Source organism: Cervus elaphus, chromosome 20 (genome assembly GCF_910594005.1).
Source record: "Cervus elaphus chromosome 20, mCerEla1.1, whole genome shotgun sequence".
NCBI lineage: Eukaryota > Metazoa > Chordata > Mammalia > Artiodactyla > Cervidae > Cervus > Cervus elaphus.
Genome location: NC_057834.1, coordinates 38,203,673 through 38,219,992, shown reverse-complemented (window position 1 = coordinate 38,219,992; position 16,320 = coordinate 38,203,673). Strand labels below are relative to the sequence as shown.

The 16,320-nt window shown below is 40.3% G+C and overlaps 1 protein-coding gene across 4 annotated transcripts in view; it reads left to right on the top strand.

The window, feature by feature from the left end:
* The window catches only part of DAP3 (death associated protein 3), a 36,052-nt gene extending 20,813 nt beyond the window's left edge, over positions 1 to 15,239 (top strand). For all 4 annotated transcript variants that reach the window (XM_043875886.1, XM_043875887.1, XM_043875888.1 and 1 more), the window contains exons 3-13: positions 3,500 to 3,622; positions 4,963 to 5,064; positions 6,900 to 7,008; positions 7,144 to 7,236; positions 8,163 to 8,293; positions 8,975 to 9,055; positions 9,144 to 9,302; positions 9,958 to 10,017; positions 10,450 to 10,539; positions 13,867 to 13,984; positions 14,899 to 15,239. In XM_043875886.1, the coding sequence (XP_043731821.1) occupies positions 3,500 to 3,622; positions 4,963 to 5,064; positions 6,900 to 7,008; positions 7,144 to 7,236; positions 8,163 to 8,293; positions 8,975 to 9,055; positions 9,144 to 9,302; positions 9,958 to 10,017; positions 10,450 to 10,539; positions 13,867 to 13,984; positions 14,899 to 14,984 (1,152 nt within the window). In that variant the 3' untranslated portion in view covers positions 14,985 to 15,239. The remainder of the gene's footprint in view (positions 1 to 3,499; positions 3,623 to 4,962; positions 5,065 to 6,899; positions 7,009 to 7,143; positions 7,237 to 8,162; positions 8,294 to 8,974; positions 9,056 to 9,143; positions 9,303 to 9,957; positions 10,018 to 10,449; positions 10,540 to 13,866; positions 13,985 to 14,898) is intronic.
* Positions 15,240 to 16,320: the final 1,081 nt, after the last annotated feature.

The window sequence follows — 16,320 nt, the reverse complement described above, 5'->3', positions numbered from 1 at the left end:
AAGGCTATGACCTTAACCACTCTGCTGTATTGCATTTTATGGCCCATGTTTTTCTTTGAGACCTCAAAATCCAGTAGCAGAATCATGATTAAATGATTTTGTCATAGTATGGTGAAGGCACCTAACTGGATTAGTAGGATCCAGAGGAAATCCTAAAGAGCTAAATCCTGAAGGATGAGCACTGAGCAGAAGGGCTTAGCCACTCCCATCTGATCATTTAATTGCAGATTAGATTTCATTAAAAAGGAGTCCTTCTTCTTATGGGAGTCATCTTTTCCCCAGAGATTCATGACAAACCTATATGCATAAAATAACCCCTTTTTATAAAACAAAATGAAAGGAAATATCAACAAATGGTTGGACTCTAGCCCAACTAATTATATTAAAAGGCTACAATTTCTTCTTCCTTAATAGCAGACAAGAAAGTCTTGAGTCCAAACTGCAGAGGAATGTCTGAGAAAATTTTTATGCTTTTTGTAGATTGGTTTAGAGTAACCTTTATTAGCTCATGAATGCTGTTCTTTGAAGAACTGCATGGTTTTCATTCTGGAACAGTGCAGAAGCAGTTGTACAGGTGGTTGTTTACCCCGGAAATGAGAGGTTAGCTAGGTGATGCCATGTATCACACTAAGGAGTAAGGAGTCCATTTTGTTAGCTTTTGATTTGCTGCAAAAAAACACTTAACTAAAATGTCATAGGTTTCTTGTAAAAATAGCACCACCTTGTGGTCCTTGAATATAATTTTCCATTTGAATGCTACTTTATTTGGAGACATGTTTTCTCTGCAGTAGAACTGAAAAAATTTTATCAATAGTAAGGTGCATTGTTCAGATGCTACGTTGAGGTAACAGACCTTGAATTCTCATTGGCTTAACTCAGCACTTGATATTGTTTTTTGTGTATTTTTTGTGTGTTTTGTGTCTGTGCTTTGTTTTGTTCTTGCTGTTGCTATATTTCCGAAACGGTTAACTGGCAGGGAATTCCCTGGCTGTCCAGTGGTTAGGACTCTGAACTTCCACTGCAGGAGGCACAGGCTCAATCCCTGGTCGGGGAACTAAGATTTCACATGTTCTGCGCTGCAGCCAAAAAATAAAAATTGGTTTATAAGCAGATATGGGGGCTTCCCTAATGGCTCAGATGGTAAAGAATCTGTTCTCAAAGTGGGAGACCTAGGTTCAGTCCCTGGGTCAGGAAGATCCCCTGGAGTAGGAAATGGCAACCCACTCCAATATGCTTACCTGGAGAATTCTGTGGACAGAGGAGCCTGGCAGGCTACGTTAATGAGATTGCAAAGAGTTGGACATGACTGAGTGACTGAACTGAACTGATCTCACATTGTAGATTTAAGTTTGCCACAGCAGAAGAAAAAGGGAATTTTTACCCATTCTTAGCTTCCTGACTAGAAGTGACCCAAGTTATTTCCATTTAGAGCTTATTAGCAGAACACATTATGTGACCCCAATCTATCTGCAAAGGAAGCTGGGAGATTAGAGTATTTAGATATGTGATAAACATTGCTGTCTCTGCATCCTCAAAATTGGAGCAACTGTATTACTTTACCCTATTACTTTATATTTGGTTGACCAAAAAATTTCCATAAGATGTTATAGAAAAACCAGAACGAACCTTTTGGCCAACTCAATATTAATGTATGCGAATTCTGGTTCAGAGGTTTATATGTGCAGTTCACCAAGTTGTAGTGTAGTGCGGTTTAGTCTCACTTAGCTTGATGCTTTCTGTACTCCCCCATCACGTGTCTCTGAGAAAGATTTTTTATTCCAGGGCACGAGCATGAAGCATTTTTGGTGCATTAGATTCTCAGAGAAGTAGATACAAAGATGTGCAATACCTGGTCCCTTCTCTTCCAAGTGTGTGTGGCCTAAAATGGGAGACAAACTTACATGTAAGATAAATAAAGGTAAAGACTTTCGAGTCAGACAGACTTGGATTTGGATTCTGGTTTCAAAACCTCCCAACTCAGTGACTTTAGACAGAATTATCTAACTTCCCTGAACCATGATTTCCCTCATAATAAAACAGTGTAATACTCTACCTATCTTCTAGGATTCTTGGCTCAAAAATAATGTGTGTATGTGTTGCCTAGCATTTTTTAGGTACTCAGTTAATGAAAACCATGAACGTAGTTACAGGCAGAGTAAAAATGCATGCAGTACAAAGAAAGTGCTATCAATAGAGAGGGAAAGATAATTGCTTTTGCCTGGAGGTGTCTGGCAAATCTTCACAAAGGATATGACATTTGAGACGAGTCTTAAAGGATGAGTAAGATTTAAATAGGGAGAGAGGGAAGTTGAAGTAGAATGAGCAGAATTATAAAGGCATAAAACTGAATAACATGTTTTAGCACAGTTGGCTGGCTAGAGTATAGACTTTATAAAGGGGTGGGACTAGAAAGGTAGGTTGAACTTACAGCAGTGGCCTTAATTATCATGTTAAGGACTTTGAGACTTATTTTAACATAAATAGAGAATCATCCCAACGTTTTCATTAGCTGAAGGTGAAACCTGTTCCGGAGGACAAATCTTTTGGACTGTGAAAGATTCAAAGATACTAGTTAAAAAGCTGTTACAGAGTTAAAGGTCTTACAAATGGATAAAAGTGTTACAAAAGGTAGTATAAAAATAATATACATTTTCTGCATTCATGCAGCTGCTTAGAGAGACTGAATATAAATACAGGCAGCTTTCATATTACCTATTGACCTAGCAAGAAACTCCCTTAATATAACCATCTCTCACATCCCTTTCCTCCTGACTCTGCTGGATCCATACTCTAATCTTTCTCTTGTAACTGGCATCTCTTTGCTTGTAAACAATGCCTGTTATCCTAACTCAGCTCAGGAGTTCTCCAGTTAGAGTTAGCTTTTTCTTAGATTTATCTCCTGAAATTGCATCCTCTTCCCCAGCCTTCCCCCAGTTTTGAGGTTTCCATGTGCAGTTCACCAACTTGCCTGTAGAGCAGTTTATTTTCACTTAGCTGGATGCTTTACACACTCCCTCATTACTCGTCCTTAATGAAAGATTCTTTATTTCAGGGCAAAGCTAGCCAGCACATTGTTGCAGGAAGTGTAATTATACCTGACAAATAGGAACATTGCACTAATCCCCTAATAACTGAGGTGACTAGGATTACTAGACAGCTGGGAATTGTACAATACTGGCCACCATTCATCACTTTGGGCAAGAGCATTAAAAGAAATTTCCTGAGTCTAGTTGTTAATGGCTGAGCTATACTCCTGAATAGTCTCTAATGGAATTGTTTCCATGTGGGACAGTGCCCAGACATAGCAGCACCAGCTGGAACAGATTCAGAGTATGAATAATGTGATTGGACTTAGAGAATTATAAATAATAACAAGGTTCTGTTTTACATAAAACTAAAATGCATGTTGGTAATATTTTCCCCTGTTGCAGATATGGCTTTAAACCTCAGTAAGCATAAAAACCCTAATAATTTAAAACTAAAACGGTTTCTTTTATAGTTGGACCCTGGACGTTTTTTGCACGTAGGGACCCAGGCACCCCAGTGCCTTGTTGCTCATCTGAATAACCAGGTTCCAAATGAGAGTCCCAGAGCTATTTCCCGCACCCTTGAGAACGATCCGGTGAGTTGCTAATATGTATATGGATTTTTTTCAGGGCTTATAATTTGTTTGCCATTGTTTTATATATCAGGAAAACTGAAACCAAAGGAAGGTAAGCAGATTTACATACAGTCAGACAATGTACCTGAGACAGCATTCTGGAACCTTCATCTTCCCCATCCCTGTCTGACACTCTAGTAATACAACTCAGGCAGATCAGTCTGTATCTGTTCTGATTTAATGTCTGTCATTGAACTCACTTCATGCTATCAGTTTTGTTATATATAGAGTGGGTACCTAGTAAACACTTAAATACTCAATATCTTAGAAGTTAAATTTAGTAGTTATTATTGATCTTACTGAATGATGGGTTGGCAAACTTTTCCTTCAGGGACCAGGTAATAAATATTTTAGAGTGATCTCTGTTACAGCTACATAGTGATCTCTGTTACAGCTACTTAGCTCTGCCATAAACCAATGGCTGTGCTCCAGTAGAACTTTATTTATGAAAATGGATAGCCAGTCATAGTTTACCAACCCTGGTTTGGAGAATCCTAAGAAATCAACTTACATGCCCAGGATCACATAGCAGGGCAGGTCGAGAACACAGTCTTCCTAGTAATCAATCTGGTTGCATTTTCTACTTCAGGTCCCATTAGGCTAAACACTTACTTCTCATTCCTCAGTATTATTGTTGCCTCTTATAAATGAAATTAGTTGTGTGATCTGTGCCTAAATGTGAAGGGAACCAATAGTTTTTCTCTCCCTTTTTGTTCCTACCCTTGCCCTCTGAGTTGCCGCATCTTAACATATGCTGTACATGTGGAATGGAAAAAACATAACTCATTACCCAAAACACCATCTCAGCAGGGTGTGTTGTATTTATGTCTCTAGCGTTCATCTACTTTCACAAGCACAAAATGAAACAGGATAAGTGAATGAAGTCGTTGAAGTGCCTTTCAGCTTTTCCCTGTAATTGTAGTCCCTTTATCTGCCAGTTCCTCTGGGGTTTCTATGGCAACAGTGGCATGCAGATGATCTTGTCACGTGACTGGAGCATCTCTATACACAGCACAGAAGAATCCAGATGGCAAGAATTGTCTCTGCTCCCTCCACATCTAGGGTTTATGTTGCTGAGCAACTGACTGCATCATTCGGGCCAATATAAGCTTTATGTTCAATATATGCACTGTGGATTTGGGGACAACAATGAACATTTTTGTCTAAGATAAGATATGAAAGAATAGAATATCTTTTCCAGTTCTGAGAACTGTTTCCTCAGCAGAGTCTAGAAAGCCCTTGACGCTTTTTTAAAGTCTTTGTCACTCTCCGTTATACTTGTTTGCATTTTCATTCCCTAGGCCAAGCACGGGGAGCAGCATGTGGGTCGGCACTACAGCATATCTGTCCAAGAGCTGAAGACCGTGTTCCCCCACGGCCTGCCTCCTCGCTTTGCAATGCAGGTGCTCACAACGGGAGGGTTTTGGAGGGGGCTTGTGGCACAAGGCGTTGATGGCAGAGGCGTAGAATTAAATGAGTAGAAAACTACAAGATTTAATTTGAATCTTCAAAAAGATAAATTCAGCTATTGATTATCTTTTGTGAATAGTGCTGTTACTATTATTACTTTAAGCAGATCTGAAGTTAACCAATTTAAATCCTTTTCGAAGCCAGGCAAAATATTCTTAAGTAAATAAATAATACCCCACTCTTTTTTCTTGTGTTACCAACAGATTTCTACGAACTTCAGCCTTCAAAAATTGTTAAAAATTAGCTTAATATTTGCTTTAGCAAAATATCCTGAAAATAGTTAACATGTGTAGAAAAACAAAAACGTATTCATGAGTCAGAAACAATATATGAATTAGATATGCATCACTCATTGTTCTTCAGTCTTATGGGTTTTCAGAAAATATAGTTTTGTAGTCATAACGTCAACCCAAAGAATGTGATCTTGGGTTGCCTTAATAGCCAGTGAAAGAATTCAATTAACTGGAAGCAGGGTTTATTGGCAAAACTGGTTCTCTGGCTAATTCCTGCTCAATTATTTTCAGTTTCAGAAATTATTCCTTCTTATTATCAAACTTGAATGTGCAGGTGATATTTAGAAGTCAGAGGATGTCATTTCTTCAGTGTGCTTTATTTCAAGAAATCAGATGAGACACCAGTAAAGGAGCTAATTCTCAAGCATAGACTCTCATCAAAAGTTTTGTTGTTTGGAAATAGGACACAATTAGAAGAAATCATTACTTTAAACTGTTCCAAGACATTCATAGTGCAATCTCTAACATGGTTCTGAGGGTCTAACTTTATCCTAGGTTGCTTTCAGAATGGCTTACCCACCAGTGCTTTGGAGGGAATTACTCATACTTTCTTTCCATAGCTTCCATTTCCGTAAAAAGCCAACCCCCTCACTATTGTCTGTGTATTTAGTACTGTCATATTGCCTAATAACGGCATTTCTGTTTTACTATCTGTATCATGTTTTTGAAGTTTTCACTTTCTGTTAGGTTTGAACTTACATGTCAAAGTCCTTTTCCAATCCAGTTGTTTGGTTAGGATTTAAAAACAACAACAACAACATTATTTTAACCCTTATCTGACATACTTGTGAGTAGTATTTGTTAGCTATTTATTTTTATCAATACATATTATTAAATACTTTATTTGCAAACCATTTTCACACATATCACTGCTTCCCAAATTTTTCCACCAAACTATTCCTGGTGGCAAAAAGGAGATTAATTTTTTTAAAAAAGGAATTAATTTTGTATGTTAGTTCTGTGATATATCCATATGCTGGTATTGTCACGTATGGCCTCATAGCTGGGGCAAACCTGAGCTGGTACATATATAGTTCAGGGAAAAGTCTAGGTGGTTACAGTAAGAACTAGATAAAAATAAATTTTAAAGAATTAACATTTATTTGATGATTACCATGTATCAGATACCTTGTTCAGCATTTTACACACTTGTAATATTTGTATCAGCCTTAAGTAGTTTGCATAGTTATGTTATGAGATGTCACAATTATTTGTAAATTTCAATCAACTAATGCTTCATTTACAGAAATAATCAAAAGCTGACTGTTATGTGCTTGGTGTGGGATGATGTGTTTTAATTTTTAGCTAAATTACATGGTTAAATTTTCAAATTCAATACCAACATCCTTTAACTGAACAAATGAGAAGTAGGCAGTTTGATTCTATGGTTGCTGTATTAGGCTCGGTGTATATTACCAAAAACTGGCTAGAAGTTCCAGCCCCACCCTTTCCTCCCTCTTTTCCCATCTTGTTAGGTGAAGACATTCAATGAAGCTTGCCTGATGGTAAGGAAACCAGCCCTCGAGCTTCTGCATTACCTGAAAAACACCAATTTTGCTCATCCAGCTGTACGATACGTCCTCTGTATCCTTTCCTACTTGCCTGGGCTGTCTGAGCCAGTGCTTTCCTCCCTCAAACGTGGGGAAGAAGAAATGCTTTGTTTGTTGACAGCGGGAGTGTCCCTCTTGGTAGTGTTTTCTTTAACAGCGAGTGCTTTAGATGGCGAGAAGGGAACAGGAAAAACCCTCAGTCTCTGCCATGTTATTCATTTCTGTGCAAAACAGGACTGGCTGATACTGCATATCCCAGACGGTAAGAGCGTCCTCCCCTCGCTGTGTTGGGGTTAGTCACTCTGTCCCTGTGGTGGCACTGTGACTTCAGTTTTCTGTCAGGGCTCTGACAACTAAGGGAGAGGTCTCTGCTCCAGAGGCAGATTGGTGTGAGCTAGTTCGGGAACCTTTTGATAATAAGAATGAAGTATTTTGGCCCAGCAGTCCTCTGGTAGTTACCTAATGCCCATGAGCATCAACTCCCACCTTTGTGTTCACCACAGGCTTTATGCCATCAGCTAACAACTTTGAGACCCACAGAGCCTTCACCATGGTACTGCTTGTCAGCATTCTGGGTTGTCAGCATGAATTTTGGAAATTAATCTCTCACACTTGATACATATCCCTCCTTGTTTTGTTTCTTTAATACATTATTTATTTTTGATTGCCCTGGGTCTTCGTTGCTGTGTGTAGGCTTTCTCTAGTTGCAGCGAGCAGAGGCTACTTTTCGTTACAGTACATGGGCTTCTCATTGCAGTGGCCTCTCTTATTGCGGTGTGCAGACTCAGTAGTTACAGAGGATGAGCTTAGTTGCTCTGCAGCATGTGGAATCTTGCCAGACCAGGGGTCAAACGCGTGTCCCCTGCATTGGCAGGTAGATTCTTAATCACTGGACCATCAGGGAAGTCCCTGTCTCTCCTTGTCTTGTTCAGTATTGTTTGCATCGACATATTCCAACTAACACTGCCAAGAAGCTAAGGTGACCTTTAGTCCATTTGTTTGTGTATTGTGTATAGTGATAATATTTACGATGGACTAAATAAAAAAATAAACCTCTGAAGCAGGAAGGCTTTAAGAAATATATATGGGAATCTAAAGTCATCTCCTGTAACAGAAAGAGGCATGGAGTATTTTGAGTTGATTACAGTCAGTTCCTACCTAGTTTGTCTTCTTTTGCCTTTTGATTAGCTCATCTTTGGGTCAAAAACTGCCGGGATCTTCTGCAGTCCACCTACAACAAACAGCGCTTTGACCAACCTTTAGAGGCTTCAATCTGGCTGAAGAATTTCAAAACTGCAAATGAGCGTTTCTTGAGTCAGGTGACTAGATTCCCAGAAGTTTGGTGCTGGACAGTCCTTAAGATTTTATCTTCTTTGTGCCCTAAGTACCAGCAGACTATGGTGAACTAATATTGTAGTTGGGATAACTATACCATTTTTTATTTCTTTGATACATTTATTCACAGCGAGTTCATACCCTGAAACTCTTTTATGCATGGGAAATAGAGGCAGCAGTAAGCTGTCTGCATCCGGTGTGTAGCAAAAGGAAGTCCAGATAGATTCTTTGACTTTTCCAAGGTGACTAAAATCCTCTAACGTACATTTCAACTACATAACTTTTTCCAGATTAGATCTTTTAGGAACCAGAAACATTCGTAAACTTATTTTGTAGTGATTCTTGTTCACAGTCTCTAGGCTAGGGGTTTTCGACTCTGATGTAAGTAAGTCAGAATCACCTAGGAGCTTGTTAAAAATGCAGATAGCAAGGCTTTTTCCTGGGCCTTTTTAATCAGAATCCCTTATGTTTTTTCTTGTGTTTCTTTATTCTCCAGGCTGAAATGGGCTAGAAAGCATTCACTTCCTGCTGAGGTCTCTTACTCGGCTTGAAAAATAGATCAAAGCTGACTACTAATAACCTTAACCTCCTACCCTACCTTCCTAGCTAGGGATGGGTTCATCCTCAGGCTAAATGGCCTTTTTGGGTCTTTGTTTTATTTTTAGATAAAAGTTCAAGACACGTATGTCTGGAATAAGCGAGAAAGCACTGAGAAAGGCAGTCCTCTGGCAGAAGTAGTTGAACAGGTATTAAAAAAAGACTGAACATGTACTCTAGGATAACCAGAGACAGCCTCTTGTAGAACTGCAGTCCACTGTCTCTCTTCCCCTACAGGGCATAATGCGAGTGAGGAATGCCACAGATGCAGTTGGGATTGTGCTTAAAGAGCTAAAGAGGCAAAGTTCTCAGGGTATTTTTCGCCTCCTGGTGGCAGTGGATGGAGTCAATGCTCTCTGGGGAAGGACCACACTGAAAAGAGAAGATAAAAGCCTGGTAGGAACACTAAGTTTCTCTATTTTGGTTTCTCCGATTTCAGGAATCATTATATACGTAGACTGGGAAATAGCCTTTTAAACCAGGCAGCGTATTTTCTTGCTTTTGGAATATATGAAATAAGATGTGTAGTGAAAATGTATCAGAAGGACAAGGTGATGCCATGTTCTATCATCCACTGAACACCAAGAGCATGACAGCAAAAGCTGTGTTTCCTTTTCACAATTTTCTCTATTCTCTTTTCAAAATGATGTTCCCTATTCTTAGCAGAGACGATCAGAAGCATCAAGGAAATAAGTGGTTTGGGGCAGTGGTTATTTTTTCCACTGTTTTTAATTTCCAGAAGCATGGCAGTTTGAGGGCCAGTGGCCACGTAGCTTATCCCAGAGTTGTACCTCCAGGTACACGGTTATGTAGTTTGTTGTTTTTTGGCCATGCTGCATGGCTTGTGAGATCTTAATTCCCCAATCAAGGATTGAACTTGGACCCCTGGCAGTGAGAGCACGGAGTCCTAACCACTGGGCCACCAGAGAAATCCCAGTTGAGGACTTTTTGGTTGTTGTCAATGCAACTGTCTCAGGAGAGCATCCAAGTAAACAAGCAATGTTCTCTTCTCTTCCTCTCTCCTCCCTCTCATACATTGACCAATACGCAGATTGCCCCAGAAGAACTAGCCCTTATTTACAACCTGAGGAAAATGGTGAAAAATGATTGGGTAAGTACATAGAATGCCTAACACATTTCAGAAAAAAAAATGTATTTTCATTTTAAAGATGTTTGATTGCTTCATTGTTGATATTTACCAGTCTCTAATTACATGGACAGAAAGTTCTTCTATCTTATTTAATGTCTGTAATTTGGCTTATCTCACCACTTGACTGGAGTACACTTAATCAAAACCATTTTTTTTTAAATATTGGCATAATTTCACTTTAGTGCATTTGTTCAAGGTGTTTTTATTTCTTACCAACTTTGGAGAGGATTTTGATAAATTTAAGATCATGTAGCAATTTATTGTCAGAGTCAAATCGCAAATTAATAATTTAGTTGCCATTTAACTGTTCTATATGGCCAAAAAAAAATCTGCAGATGATTAAAATGCATTTTTCTGTCTTGCTGAAATTCAGCTTTTTCTCCTTTCTTTCAGCAAGGAGGTGCCATTGTGTTGACTGTGAGCCAGACTGGGTCTCTCTTTAAGCCCCGGAAAGCCTATCTGCCCCAGGAGTTGCTGGGAAAGGTCCGATCACTGGAAAGTTTGTTTACCTTAGTCATTCTGTCTGAAGATACACACATATATATATTTGGACATAATTTCAGACTTGGAAAAAAATCATATTCCTCTGCACTTTAACTAGATTTCTGAAATGTTAACACTTTACCATGTTTGCTTTACTCTTTCTCTCCATCTTTTTTTTTTTCTGAATTATGTGATAGTAACCTGAGATATGATGCCCTGTTTTCTCTCTTGAAAGTGAAAGTCTCTCAGTTGTGTCCAACTCTTTGCAACCCCGTGGGCTGTACAGTCCATGGAATTCTCCAGGCCAGAATACTGGAATGGGTAGCCATTCCCTTCTCCAGGGGATCTTCCCAACCCAGGGATCGAACCTGGGTCTCCTGCATTGGAGGCAGATTCTTTACTAGCTGAGCCACAAGGGAAGTCCCAGAATACTGGGGTGGGTAGCCTAGCCTTTCTCCAGGGGATCTTCCTGACCCAGGAATTGAACTAGGGTTTCCTGCAGGTGGATTCTTTACCACCTAAGCTATCAGGGAAGCCCTCGTTATATGCATGTTTTCTACAATCAAAGATACTCTAATGTATAACCACATCCCAGTTACCAAAATCAGAAAATTAGCATTGACTTTTATCTATATAATATATTCTGATTTTGCCAGTTTTCTAGTATTCTTTACAGGGAAAGAAAGCCCTGGATAATGCATTGTACTTACTGTCATGTCTCTTTAGTCTCCTTTAATCTGGTGCAGATCCTGTGTTTTATAACCTTCATATTTATATCTCTGTTTTTGAAGAGTATATGTTATTTATCTTATGTTGGGTTATTTTATGGGTTTGTCTGATGTGTTTTTCTTGAGTATATGGGATGTTAGAAGTTATATTGTGTCTTCTCAGTGCATAATATCTGAAAGCACATAAAGCTTATTTCTCCTGTTACTGGCAGTATAAACTTTGAACACTTGGCTATTAAGGTGCTGTCCACTTGATTTCTCTTTAGCAAAGTTACTCTTTTCCTTTCGTAATGAATAAATATCTCATGAAGATATACTTTGAGACTTTATTTCTCAAGCTTCCCTTTAGCAGTTTTAGTTTTCATTAGTGATTTTGCCCTAAATTGCATGACAGTTACAAGATGGATATTTTCTAGCTCCATCATTACTACTAAATGTATCAGTTGACCCTCTCTTATATTTAAGAATTTTCCTTTCTGCATTATATATTTATATATTTGTTGCTACACATAAGAATGTGGATTCTTATTTAATGGATTCTAAAAGTGGCACAGTGGTAAAGAATCTGCCTGCCAATCCAGGAGACACAAGAGACATATGTTCAATTCCTGGGTCAGGAAGATCCCTTGGAGGAGAAAATGGTAACTCACTCCAGTATTCTTGCCTGTGAAATTCCATGGACAGAGGAGACTGGCAGGCTACAGTCCATGGAGTCGCAAAGAGTCAGACACGACTGAACATGCACACACAAACCTTGACTGTCATTATTTATTTTGGTGCTTAAGTTGTCCCGGACTTGGCCAGTAGGTACCCTTGAAGCTGGCTTGGCTTCTGTGTCCCTTTAACATGTCGTCGTCATTTTTCTCCATACCGTTCCTCCTCTGTCCCCATCTTTTCTAAGCACTTCTTTTACCTTAGGCACAAGAATATGTTCTAGATTCATCTTGTATTTTCCATGCTCCTGCGCTAAAATCAGCCATTTCTTCAAGGAGCTTTGGTTCATTTTGGAGGAGAATGGTATTTAGAAACCAAGACTTGAGTGCTGGGTATACTTATTGCTACTAGGATGTGGGTATCACTTCTTCTAGGCCCTCTAGCAGAGTCAGTAAGTAGATGTATACACTATTCATATATACATACATACCTATATGTGTATATGTTCTGTATACACGTGTTTCTATATACATAAGCACACACGTCTGTATCTGTTTCTCTGTATTAAAAAAACCAGAAGTCTCATACTTGTAATTCCAGGCTAGCATCACAGCATTCATTATATCCTTCCTGCTTTCTATATTTGAAAACCTCATCTCCAATAATAAGAACTCTGCTCTCATTCACAGTGTATTTACATATTAGCTCATTCTTAGATTATAGTAAAAGTAATTTCAGAACTGCTAACCCTTGCCTCTCTATAAGTAAGAAGTGGGTTTGTTTTTTTCCCCAAAAAATATATTAGGTTTGGTTCTTATTGTACAGCACACGTATCAGGACAAAGTGCTGCACACACAACTACAAAGCATTTTTGGGGAAAAAAGGCTGTTTAAAAAAGCAAAACGTGCAACTGGTTTAGTTATACAGTCCCGACCTGAGGAATCTACACTGGCAAAGGAGTTCTGGCCCCTGGCAGGGCCTTCTTGATGGTGGCTGCCCAGCTTTCTGCAGCCTCCTCTTAAGATCAGCCTGGGGACTGGGAGGGCCTCTGCTCTCAGCAAGCCTGGGTCTTGGCCCTGACTGGAAAGGAGACATTCCTTGCCAGACATTAGAGTGCAAATTTTTTTTTTCCTTTTATTTAGTTTCACTATGTTTTAGAGCAGTTTTTATCTTTAGCCTAAGGGTCTTTGGGCTCCCCTGACAGCTCAGTTGGTAAAGAATCCGCCTGCAATGCAGGAGACCTCGGTTTGATTCCTGGGTTGGGAAGATCCCCTGGAGAAGGGATAGGCTACCCACTCCAGTATTCCTGGGCTTCCCTCATGGCTCAGCTGGTAAAGAATCCGCCTACAATGGGGGACACCCAGGTTTGATCGTAGGAAGATCCCCTGGAGAAGGGAAAGGCTACCCACTCCAGTACTCTGGCCTGCAGAATTCCAGGGACTGCATGGCCCATGGGGCTGCAGAGTCAGACAGGAGCCAGTCTTTAGTTCAAACGCTCTGTTCACAAGTCAAGTTTCTGTTAGCTCCCTTCTCCCTTCAGTGTTATGTTTGAACTTTAAAATACAATTTGATTCATTTGTTTCCATTTATATGCCATTCAGGATCTTTTCCCCCCATCCTTGTCACTTTGTTTATTTTTTTTGTTTTGGAGTATATGAAGTATCAAAACTATTGTTGACTGTTGAAGTTAGAATTGCAAAAAGTTGCAGACGTATATGTTTATGCATTATACTCTCAGATAAGTGGCGCCCCCTTGCCCCCCTGTCTCAAGCATTCTCTCTTTTTTAAACATACTGTGTGTGGCCAGGTAGAACAACAGTAACCAGGCCCAGAGAATGTGAAATCAGGTAGAACAGAACAAAAGCAAAGCCCTTGCCCTCAAAAGTGTTTAAACAGCAGTTTGTCACTTAGTGAATACTGTTTCTTTATCCTTTTTCTTCTCCAGGAAGGATTTGATACCCTGGATCCCTTTATTCCCATCCTGGTTTCCAACTATAACCCAAAGGAATTTGAAGGTTGTATTCAGTATTATTTGGAGAACAATTGGCTTCAACATGAGAAAGGTCAGTTGCTTAATTTTTTCCTCTCACAGAAGAACCCCACTGAGTCAGACCCTTGATCTCTTCTTCCCTCAGGAGCAGCCTGTAATTTGTTTTTCAGCTTTTTTCCCTTCTATCTTGACCTCTTCCTGGCTGATTAGATGGTAAAGAAAGTGTGAGGTTGGAGGGTGGTTAAAGTTGAATTTATATGAGACATTATATCTCTCCCTAAACTTCTTGTATTATTCTGGAATAAGGTGCTCATGCTAATAGCGGAGGTCGGGCCAAGCGCAGCCACTGGCAGTTTCCAGGTGCTGGTTGCTGCCAGCTCTCGGTGTGGCTCTTACTCAGCATTCAGAAACCCGCATTGAGAGGCTTATGTGCTGGGACACCACAGAATAACTGAAACCGTGTGAGAAGTTACTCCAGCACCAAACCAAAGCCTTGCTATACCTGTCCTAGTATTTGTGTATGAAAGTGTTCTAGCTGCTCATTTTATCCTTGGCCTTAGTTCTGGGGGGGTGTGGAGTAGGGGGCAGAGGAAAAAGAAAGGTTGTTCTATCACTAGATAATAGAGAATTAGCTGCAAATGGGATAGGTTATTAGAGGAATAAGGGGGAGTGTATGAAGTCACTGCAGCATGATGAGTTAGGAGGCACTATGGTGAGATTTCTCAAGAGGTCTTCAAGTCCAGAGTATAGTTTTGGAACAGAGGGAGGGTTAGATGCTGGTTGGAGGAACAGAAAGAAAAGAAAATTATGCATAGAAAAAATAATACTTGGGTAGGGGGGCTGAATAAAGGGTCTAGAAGTGAGGTCGTGGGAGTATTAATTACATCAGAATATAACTTGGATAACGTAGCCTCTGACTATAGATTTTGCTGAGTAACAATGCTGCAGGAGAAATCTGCCAAGTATCTATGTTTGATTCTATTTTAGCTCATACAGAAGAAGGGAAGAAGGAGCTGCTGTTCCTAAGCAATAGGAATCCCGGGCTGCTGGAGCGGCTGTGTGCCTACCTCTAGGCCATGGTCACAAAGTGCACGGAAGACAGTGGGTGTTTCTCTAATGGACCAGTCAGGTGGGAGGCCCCCCAGGACACAAGAGCGGCCAACAGGACTGCAGTCAGCTCCAGCCTTTGTTGTCGTGGGTTCCTTGTAATGGGACTATGATGGCAACAAGATGTCCTGAAACCAACACCAGTTTATTAGATGTGGTTTTCACATTTTAAATAATCATGTAGCTTTTTCTTAAAAATTAAATTAAGTATGTTTCTTAAAGTGTTGTTATAAGATGGAAAGAGCCTATTTGGAATTGGCCAAATTGAATTTCTTTGGCATTCTGCTTGTTGAGGGTCTGAAGAGACTAAATTCTACAGAAATTTTCCAGTCTTTATTCAGTTTATGAGATTGGGGCCCACAGCTTGACTTCTCTCTCCCAGACCATTCACTTCCTGTTTATTCTTATCATGGTCTCTGAGAAGTCTCCTCAAACTCCAGCTGAGTCTGGCAGCTTTGTATAGTACAGCCCCTTTCTACAGCTTCCTGAAAGAAGTTCTAAACCCCCAGAGCAGGGGTCCCCAACTGTAAGGATCTAATGCCTGATGATCTGAGGTGGAGCTGATGTGATACTAATAAAGTGCACAATAGGGCTTCCCTGGTGGTGCAGGGGTTAAGAATCTGCCTTGTAGTTTGCAGGACACCGGTTCAATCCCTTGTCCCTTGACCGGATCCAACATGCCACTGGGCGACTAAGCCCGGACATCACAACTACTGAGCCCGCACTCTAGAGCCCAAGAGCCACAACTACTGAAGCCGAAGCACCTAGAACCTGTGCTCTGCAACAGGAGAAGCCACTGCAATGAGAAGCCCTCGCGCCCCCATGAAGAGTGGCCCACACTGACCGCAGCTAGAGAAAGCCAGCGCACAGCAACAAAGGCCCAGCATGGCCACAGATAAATAAAGTGCACAGTGGGTTCTAATGTGCATGAATCGCCCCAAATCTATCCTCCCTCCCCTTCTTCCAGCGTGGAAATACTGTCTTCTGTGAAACTGGCCCCTGGTGCCAAAAAGGTTGGGGACCACTGCCATACAGCATACACCATATGTAATGAATTAACATCTTTAGTTCTACGTTAATAGAATAGTATTATCTGTTACCATCGTTCTGAGATTTGAGAAAACAGATTCACATCAATTTCAGAAGAGTCTGATTCTCTCACCAGGTCCAGGTGGCTGGTTATAGAGTCAGAAGTTTGATTCCCACTTTTTGGACTTTCCCAGGTGGCGCTAGTGGTAAATGCAGGTTTACCACGAGACCTTGCCACCTGCAGGTTAGATGCAGGTTAGATTTAAGACACAT